The sequence below is a fragment of the Strongyloides ratti genome (genome assembly GCF_001040885.1).
Source record: "Strongyloides ratti genome assembly S_ratti_ED321, chromosome : 1".
In the NCBI taxonomy this organism is placed as follows: domain Eukaryota; kingdom Metazoa; phylum Nematoda; class Chromadorea; order Rhabditida; family Strongyloididae; genus Strongyloides; species Strongyloides ratti.
Window position 1 is genome coordinate 1,367,956 of NC_037307.1, and position 10,874 is coordinate 1,378,829.

Below are 10,874 nucleotides of genomic sequence, written 5' to 3' on the forward strand. Positions count from 1 at the left end.
TATATATTGTAATAATTAATTTTTTTTATGCTCTTTCTGTAACGTATTCATAGAAAAATATATAAATGTAATATAATATAACAAATATTTTTGTATAAATATGATAACATTTTTTTTATTATTCTATTTTTTTATATCACAAGATAAATATTAATATAAACTAAATTAGATAAAAAACTAAATAATCAAAGTTAATATTATAGCATTGATTTATAAAAAAATTATTTGAAAAAAATAACTATTCATTGATATGGCTCTAAAATTCATCTATTATAAACTGTTTTTTAAAATTATAATAATAATTGTTTTGAATATATAAAAAGTTATAACTTAAAATCAGATTTTATTTATTTTTGTTAATTTATAACATGCACTAAACAATCATTTTTGTGTTATAATCTGATTAAAAAAAATTATATTTAACTTTTTTAACTGAGACAAAATAATTTTAAAGAAAAATTTATTATACAAAAATTTTTATATTACTTTTTTTAGTCTTATTTTCTGTACTTATATAATTAGGCTATCTTTATATCACTTAAAAAGCTATCTTTTTTCACTTCATTAATAATTCAAATATATTTTTTAACTTCTTAATCGTTTCTTTTACTAAATAATGTAATATTTTTACATATCCTTTTTTCATTTACCTTCAAATAAATATAAATTCACGATTTGAAAGACATATAATTTTATTGTTCTTTTTTTGTGTTTTTAATGATACAAAATCAAATATTTTACTATAGAAATATAAAAATGTTGTGTTTATTGAAATTAAACAATATCAACTTTTCATAAAACAAAAATAATTTAAATTTAGAAGATAAATAAAAAGTAAATTTTTTTTTTATTTTCTTAATTTCAATTTATAATTCATAGAATAGAAAATAGCACAAATCGTGGTAAAGATTAACAAAAAGATTGATATGCTTTTTAAAATTAATTATAGATCAAATTAAATAAAAAAAATTACCTTTAATCTAATTTCAATAAATTACACTATAAGTAAAATAATTGTTGAGAAATAAATTATTAAAATCCATAATAATAAATGCCATATTTGTATATATAATTCATATTTGTTCTCTTAACTTTTCAATGTTTATAAAAATAACATACTACAAAAAAATGCCTAAACGTATGTTACAAAAAAAACCATCTTTCCGAAATATCCCTCATCCCTGACATATACTATACATAACACATTTCATTTACTAGTATCCCTAATTCCATTTAATAAATTGACAAATTTCTTTTTTAAATATATCTTATTCAGTTCAATTAATCAAAAAAAAACAACAATTTTTCAATTTATTCTTTTTATGTTAAATAAATTATTAATTAATAATAATACAAAAAAAAAATTGTTTATTGCATGTCCTAAAAACTACTCTATTTCTTTAAAATAAATTGTACTTTAAAAATCAAAAAAATGCACTTTTATTGTCTTTTTAAATGTCACTGTCTTTTACCTATCTTTAATAAAATATTTCAAATGTAAATTTTGTAAAAATAAGTTTTTAAAATTTAAAATATAAAAAAAATCTACTTTTTGAGGTAATTAACGCGTCTTCGGTGCGGCATTTTTCCTATTGTTGTTCGTAAGTAACATAATTCAAAACACATTCCATCCAAGATTCCCCCTTTGACCTTTGCATTTTTTTAACTTTACTTTGTTGTTTATTTATTATAATTATATTATAAATTTTATATATTATATTTTTATTGACTTTTTTTTTATATGAACAAAACATTTTCACTTTTAGGTATATTTTATCACTAGAAGAATAGATGTCTTCAAAGGATGATAAAAAAGTAGAGGATGATTGCAAAAAAGAAGGAGAAGATGATAAATCTAAACCACTTCATATTAATATTGGAGATGGTTCTATAAATTTTCTACCTGATTGGGTTGGAGGTATTAATTTTTATTATTTTAATAATAAATATTAATATTATATTTTTAGGATCTTCACCAGCACGTTTTATTACTGCCGAAGAGATATTGTCAATGAATAGGACAATAGAAAAAATGATGATTGCACATGAAATTGCTGTAGATCCAGATTTTACAATTGCCAAATTTACTGAACCATCAACTCCTCTACATCGTCAAGTTAGAGATTGTCTTCACAAAGCTTACTTCGACTCATTAAGGGATGCTTCATTTAGTAATGAAGAAAGTATCAAAGCTCGATATAAGGAAGATATGTTAGATATTTTTAAAACAATTAGACACCAGATGTTAGAAGTTATTCCAATGTCTGCAATAACCATACAAAGTGAAATTAAAGGTTTGTTAGATGATGAAATTCTAAGAAATCAAAGTGATGAAAATATAATTGATTATTATGAATTAACAACTAAAGCATTAACAATAGTATCAAAATTATGTGCTGCTAATAGAGATGAGATGGTTGGAGAAGCTTTAGATGAAAAAGAATTGTATGAAAAAATAAAAAAGACACTAAATGTATTAAAAGTTATGAAAATTGATTATGAAGATTTTGCTTTATACCAAAAAAGACAACTTTTCATGCAACATTCATGTGACTATGAAAGAGAACAATTTTTAAAATTACTTGAGGTCGACAAAAATGCAGCAAATATAACTTACCAATGGTTAAAGAAAGTTTTTGAAGGATCAGAGTATAGTGTACTAGCAACTTTATCCAATACAGAAGTTTCTGAAGTTATTACTCAAGCATATATGTGTTTATTAACACAAAATCCGGAAGAGTATCCAGAAACTTTTAAATTTGACGAAGAAAGGTTAAGAAAAAGTTCCTTGGAATATTACTGTTTAACAATTTTACTAACATCAATATTTATTGCTACAAATTTATCTGGTAAAGATATAGCTGAAAAAAAAGATTTTAAAAAACAATTAAAAAGAGATTTAATAGCATTATTAGATGATTTATCATTTGACAATTTAAAAGAGAAATTAGAAAGTATTTATTTACAAAGCAATCTTGAAATATCAAAAGCTGCTGAATCTTTTGGTTCAAATCACTGGAGTGAAAGTCAAAGCAAAGAATTAAAAGAACAAATTTTAAGTATTGAAAACCCAAACAATCCTGTTAGAAAAATTGCTGCTTCCAGAATTAGTATTTTTATTCAAGCTATTATTTCGGAAAGAGGTCAAAATAACTGTCGAGTTCCTAATGGTCTCAGTGTCATTCAGGATGAGTTAATTGCTATGGCTAAAAGTTTTCTATATTATGTTAGTCATAACAGAAAAACTTATGGTGTTTTATATGGTTCTTTTATCGACAAAATGGCTAAGCAATCCTAAATATATATAAAGGAGAAATGAGTTGTGAAAAATTATTTCCGATATTTTAATATTTAATAAATTTTTTTTAACATTAAAAAATTAGCTAAAAACTTTAAATGTAATCATTTCTTCAAAAAATAATTTTTTCTTACAGATATTGGAGCATAAAGTGCAACAAAGAGCAATATTAGTATATTACTTCAAAATTGTTGTCTCATTTTTTTTATAGTAAATTTTTTCTAATGGTAAAAAAGATAAAAGAAACTTTTTTGATTGATACTTTTTTAATAAGATGTAAGCTTTTAAAGGTAAATTTAAATTTTCTCAAATTTTCAAAAAAAAATTTATCAATAAAATAAAAAAAATCATTCTTATTTATCCAATTTTATACTATACATCTATGGAAGTGTTATCAATGAAAAAATTTTTTATTGATAAAAAAAACTATCTTATATACATTAATATTAATTTTTATTTCCATAAAAACAACAAAATAATAAGCGATAAACATTGTGTTTTTATTTATTGTATGTTAAAATGTTTTAACATTCATTCTTTTTCTAATCATATTAAGCGTTCCACATGTTATTATATGGTGGCAGATAATAAATATTCGAGATAAAAAAATTTTTTTTAATTTATTTACAGATATAAATCAGTGATAGGGGTAATAGCAACAGTAATCATGACTATTAAAAAAGTATATATGTTATTTTAATTTTTTTTCTATTAAAATATTCTATATTTTATTTAATTAAATTTTATAGAATTAAAAAAAATCAAATATTTTTCATACCAAAATTTTTATTATTTTATTTATAATTATAATTAATTATATAGTTAATAATTAACCTATCATGTCTTGCGGACAACTGTACTCGTTAAATAAATATATTCAATTTATATGATAAAATTTATAAAAACTTTTTTGAAAATCTATTGAATTTTTTAAATTTAATTTATCAACATTTTTGTATATACAAATTTGTTTAAAATAAACTGATAATAATTTATATACATTTTTTTATTAAATATAACAAACAAAATTAATATCATCTAATAACAAGATTTTTTTATCAATATACTAATTTCATCACCACTAAAAATTTTTAAAAAAAAGTATAAATATTAATTTTGTTTATTTATTTACTTTTTTTAAATTTATAAATAAAATTTATGATTTCAATATTTTCTTCAACTTAAAAATTGATAATTTTTTTTGTTTAAAAACTGATTTTATTTATTTGGTAAAATAACTTACTGATATAACATTTTATCATTATTTGTAATATAGTAAAATATTATTTTTTTATTGAAGGTATGTCGATATAAAAAATTAATAGTAAAATAAATAAAATAATTATTAAATCAATTATTTACCTTAAACTAAATTTTCTGGTTTCTTTTTTTAAAAATAAACAAATATAATAAACCATACCAAAAAAAAACTCAAAAAAAATATTATATTAGAAATATAAAAAAATGTTATTAAATGATTATAATTAAAAATGATAAAGATTCTGAAAGAATCTTTTTATTTTATAATCTCTTAATATTTTTTTTTCTCTCTCTTAACTTTATCATAAGATCAAACTTCACAAAATCGTTGATATCTTCTAACTATATATAATCAAATGTTAAAGCTAATAATGTATGAAATATAGCTAATGTTAATATAAAATAAAATGTCTTTGAAATTATTTATAATCTTTATATCAAATAATCTCTTTTAAACAAAAGTATTATAATAAAATTTAGTAATTCGTTTTATATATTATTTTTTTGTTATTAAAAGAATGTGAATAATTCTAAAATTGAAACGTCAAACAAGAAATATGTAAAAGATGTAAATTTTTTCAAGCTGATTTCATAATAAATTCTTTAAATCGATTCCATGAAAAAGTATAATGTCTATGATGTGGATATTTGTTGTGAAAAGTTTGTTAAAGGCAGTAATGAAGAAAAAATAATAATTGATTCAGCGTATTGGAAGCTTTTATTACTTGTCTGGTCTTATGACCAATATTCACAGAATCTAATCAAAAAATATTTTAGTGAAAAAAGAAATTTTGTCTATTGAAACTATAGAGGTTTGATATGACAGTGTTAAAAAATTAAAAATAAGTGTTTTTTAAAATATTTTTCAAAGTAATAATTTAAAAAATGAAAATGATTCATTATTATATCCTGAAACATTAAGAAAAAAGTTTGTTTTCAATAACGAAAAAGCAAAACTTTTATGACTACGAAAAATAGTTTTTTTACTATTCATAATGAATTTCGCAACTAGTACCAGAGACATTTTTTCAAATTTAAAAGATATCCTAGAATTTTTAATAACTTAAATTAAAAATGTAGCAGAGATTATTGAAAAGATAGTTTAAGAATATTCACACAAATAATCTTGAGTACGGAAGAAATGATTTTTACCATTATTAACTAGTTTACTCGCCCAAATAACATTTATGAATGATGATAAAAAATTTATCAAATAAAAAGTATCACATTTTTTTTTGCAAATATTCTCAGATATTGTGAATCAGGTTATTCAAGTTATTTTTGATATTGGAAAATCTCGGTCTCTTCAAGTCAAAAAAAAACACCCGACTTGGAAATAATTTGAATATCATTTCTACAGTTTGCTGAGTAGTTTTGTAAATCTTTTAAAATAATTCATTAAAAAGTACTGAAAAAAAAGTTTTGATAGATAATTTTGATTAACATAAATATTGTTGTCATAAGATAAAAAGAGATATCTACTATTTTAATATAAATTTTTAATAATCTATATGTCAAAAAGGTTTTGTGATTTTGAAATTCAGAAAAAATAGTCACATTCTTTTATAAATTTGTACTATATATAAAGTTATTTTAAACAATTATCTTTTGAATTATCATTTATTTTGATAAAAATTCTGTTTTTATTGCTAATTTTTTTTTATATTAATTATTTAAATTATTTAAAACATTTTATAAATTTTTTCTTTATTCTTTATAATATATTGATAAGTAATAAGAGGTGTTTGATAATCGATAAAAAGTGTTTGATAACTGACAAAGGTCTAAAGAACTCATCAAATAAAATTATCTTTTTTTTATTTTTAATCACTTATTAAGTTTATATTAATTTTTTTTTCGTAAATTTTGAAAAAAAAAAAGAAATAATGATAAGGTTTTTGATTTAAAAATTATATTTATTTAAAATGAATTCATTTTGTCAAGTCAAGAAAGTTATAATAAAATCAAAAATTATTTGGTAAAGTTGGTTTACAAATAAAAATTCAGTCACACTGATTGAATTTTTTAAAAAGTGAGTAACTGGAAGAAATGTTAGTTATTTTGGATGTGTAAAAGAGATAATCCAAAATAGAGACTTTTGGATATCATTTTTTTTTATTTTATTTGTGAGTCAATTAATAAATGTGTAAAAAATGTTACAAAAATTAATTAATATATAAAAAAACTTTTTTATTTATTTAATACATATTTTTTTGTCTTTTTTTTTATAGTCAAAATGCTTATTATTTTATGAGAAATATTATGCAGTTTTTTTTTTATAATAATATCTTAAATATTGTTTATATTTGCTAAAAAAAAAATAAAACAGTAATTTTAAATAACTAATGATCGTAAAGTACTATGTTCTTCATAAATATATATATTTATAGGAAATAAATTTATAATTCAAAAGTTTTTATACCCCTTTTTAAAAAGATAAAGGTTACTAACAATATTTTTCTATTATTGGTAATTTTTTCAAGTAAACCATTAAGCTATGAATTAAAAATATATTTCTTTTAATACATCTCCAAATCTATTATGGTACCAATTGAGGAAGATAATATAATTCTGTTACCATTAATGTATTATACTACCCTCAATAAAAAAGAGTTAAGAAAAAGACAGTCTCTGAAGATACCATAGACTAAAATATTTTTATTTTAATCTTCTTCATCATACTTTTAAAGATAAGTATTATAAAATCATTAAAATATCTATATTTATCAAATAATTTTACCACACACGATTATTTTAATAAATACTAAAAAAAAAACCTTTTTCTTGATAATAAAATTCATTTTTTTTTCACCACTTGATATATTTTTTCATAAAATTTTATATGTATATGATAAAAACTTTTATTTTAATTATAATCTTTAGGACATTACAATGATAATCTGTGAAAATATTTTTTCCCTTAAATTTTATTTAATCAAAGATACTGTAAAAAAAAAAAATTTAATAGTAAATAAATATATTTTATTGAATTTTAAAAATAAATTTACTTAAAATACCTATAAATTTTAAGTGTATGTAATTATCAAATAATAATAATTGAAATTTTGTTAACCTATATTGCTTCCCCCTTTTTATTTTAATATTATTTAGACTTTTATGAATATGTATATATGTTATTAGTTAATAGTAAGTTGTCTCTTAAACATATATACTCATTAACAATTGAGTAATTTAAAAGAAAAATTATTATATATCTCTATATTGTGTTGGTTAACAAAACAGCTGCTAATATATGTTATTTATTAGTACACTTATCCTAGAGAAAAGTAAAATATAATTTATTATTCCCTCCATTTTTTTATCGGTCATTTTATCATTTTTATTGTCATTCCCAAAATACTTTTAAAAAAGATTTCTTTTTTTTTAATAATAATAATAATAATAATTCTTCTTTTTTTTAAAAAAATACAAAAAAATTTTTTATTGTAATGATATATATAAATCTATTTTAGGTTGGTATTTAAAATAAATATACATAAATAAAATAAAATTTATGGGTTGTTATCAAAAAGTATTAAGATGTAAAGGATGAAAAATTTATTAATAAGTAGTATAAATCTTTATTTTAAAATGTTCCTAAATAGTATAATTTATTTTGGTATTTTTTTACAAATTGTTTCTGTTTATTCTTCACCCGATGAAGCAAGACTTCATCGAGATATTATGAATGGATATGTGGTGGAGGAGAGACCTGTAATAGATCCAGCATCTCCTGTCAAAGTTAGAATAACTGTTATCTTACAACAAATAATTGATTTAGTAAGTTGATTAATAATATTTTTACATATTATTATTTTTACAACAACTATCTTCTTCTTCTTTCTTTTTTTTTTATTTTAAAAACCGTTGCTATTTGATAAGAATGATTTGGTAAAAAAAAAAAATTTTTTTTTTATATACTTTATATAAAAAAAGATATCTTATTACAATTTAAATTTAACTTCTTGTTTTACATATAAAATAAATTTATTATTTTAATACACATTTTTAGAATGAAAGAGAGGAAACATTAACTGTTAATGCTTGGTTAAATTTCCTCTGGCAGGATATTAATCTTCGTTGGGATCCATTACAATACGGTGGTGTTCAGGATCTTAGACATCCATATGGTACAATATGGCATCCTGATATCATACTATATAATTCTGTTGACTCTTCTATTGATTCAACTTTTAAAGTTAATCTTATTTCATATTATGATGGTAATATAACATGGATACCACCTGGAATATTTAAAATTTCATGTAAATTTAATATTTATTGGTATCCTTTTGATGAACAGATATGTTTTTTTAAATTTGGATCATGGAGTTTTCATGGTGCACAACTTGATCTTATTGAGGGTGATTTTGATTTATCTGAATATATGTTAAATGGTGAATGGATTATTATTAAAAGTTGGGTTAAAAAAACTGTTAAACAATATGATTGTTGTGAAGAAAAATATCCAGATCTTCAATTTTTTATACATCTTAGAAGAAGAACATTATATTATGCTTTTAATCTTCTAATGCCATGTGCATTAGTTATGCTTCTTGTTATGTTAGGATTTACTTTATCACCAAATACCTGTGAAAAAGTTGGTCTACAAATATCAGCATCTTTAGCTGTAACTATTTTTTTAACAATGCTTTCTGAAGTAACACCACAAACATCTGAAGCTGTACCATTATTAGGTGTCTTTTTTGAAACATGTTTAATTATATGTATTTTTGCTACCTCATTTACTGTTTATGTACAATCATTACATTTTCGTAATCAAGATTCACACAAAAGAATGGGTTTTTGGATGAGATATATTCTTTTAGAATGGATGCCTTATTTACTTTTTATTAAACATCCACGAAGAGAAAATAATATAAAAACATTGAAAAAAACATGGGCAGAAAGAAAGAAATATGAAACTGATATAAGAACAGCATTTGTATATGTAAGATATTATAATTATTTTTTAATAAAAAAAAATAATAATAACTTTATATATATATTTTTTTTTGTAGAATGATGATACATGTCGAGTGATGACAACATTAGGGACAGTATTAGAAGAAAATTTTGATCATGTAATAATGAATATCAAACAAATTTCAAATGAAGAAGATCAACAATTGGTACATCAATTAAAAACATTAGATCATATATATAAACATGTAAAGGTAATAATATAAACATTCCATTCTTTTTTTTTTATTCATTATCACTAAAAGTTAAATTATTTTCAATCCAAATCCATCAAAAAAATAGTTAATCAATCATTTTTATTAAACAAGATATGTGAAAAATTTATAATAAATAAAAATAGATATAAAGTTTATCTATCCTACCAATTACTTATTAATATAATTTTTTTTTTCCAGATCATTCGTCAAAATAATGATGATGAAGTAGAAGGATCGAGGATACGTTATGAATGGCAGTTTGCAGCAATGATTGTGGATAGATTAGGTTTAATCATTTGCACAATCGTCACTTTAGGAACAACTTTAACAATACTCCTACGGGCACCTTATCTTTTTGCTTAATTTTTACTCTTAATGTTCTTTTTTTTTTAATATAAAATTAATCAACCATATATTATTGATATAAACTATAGAATCTTTCATTTCTGTCAAAAAATAATTTTTCATTTGTTCTTTTGTTTTAATAATAATTATTATAAAAATTTTTTTTTTTTTGATAATTTATGTTTCTTTATTTAAAAATAATTACCAACAATAAAAAATAATATATATACATATGTCTCCTTAAAATATACGTTTTTTTTTTATTATTTATATTTATCATTTAAGAACCATTTTTCAAAATAGTTTTGGATACATTTATATGAAGAGTCTATTATATAATATATATCTTTTTTAAAATGTACTAACCATTAAAATTTTACTTCTTGGGGACTCTGTTCTCATTCTTTTCACACAAAAATAATTGGCAATAAATCTAATACAGTTATTTCTTTAATAGATTCTTTATTACTTCATCTTCAGTTCAATTTTAGTTTGGTAGGCAAAAATAAAAACCTTTCCTCCTTTCTATTATCTTTTTATTCCCATATAAAATAAAGATAAATATAAAAATATATATTTTTATATAAAAATATATATATATATATATATATATATTGGTAGTTAAATATTTGTAGTAATGATGGGAGTGTATTTAAACCTTGATAAAAATTAGAGTTAACTCAAAGGAGGAAGTTTAAGTAAAAATGATAAAATAAAATGGTTTAACAAGAGATGTCTTTATTAAAACTAATCTTCTCCTTTTGTAGAAGACAAGATGTTGTAAAAATATA

The 10,874-nt window shown here is 20.4% G+C and overlaps 2 protein-coding genes across 2 annotated transcripts; both read left to right on the forward strand.

The window, feature by feature from the left end:
- Positions 1-1,791: 1,791 nt before the first annotated feature.
- SRAE_1000044200 (T-complex 11 family-containing protein) lies at positions 1,792-3,298 on the forward strand (the record flags this gene model as incomplete). Its single annotated transcript, XM_024647276.1, has 2 exons — positions 1,792-1,918; positions 1,968-3,298. 2 exons carry the CDS (start codon positions 1,792-1,794, stop codon positions 3,296-3,298), a joined length of 1,458 nt encoding a protein of 485 aa, XP_024501370.1.
- Positions 3,299-8,149: 4,851 nt separating this feature from the next.
- On the forward strand, positions 8,150-10,101 carry SRAE_1000044300 (Nicotinic acetylcholine receptor family and Neurotransmitter-gated ion-channel transmembrane domain and Neurotransmitter-gated ion-channel family and Neurotransmitter-gated ion-channel ligand-binding domain and Nicotinic acetylcholine-gated receptor, transmembrane domain-containing protein; the record flags this gene model as incomplete). The annotated part of the gene is made up of 4 exons (XM_024647277.1): positions 8,150-8,338; positions 8,571-9,509; positions 9,580-9,735; positions 9,937-10,101. 4 exons carry the CDS (start codon positions 8,150-8,152, stop codon positions 10,099-10,101), a joined length of 1,449 nt encoding a protein of 482 aa, XP_024501371.1.
- Between the last annotated feature and the right edge of the window lie 773 nt (positions 10,102-10,874).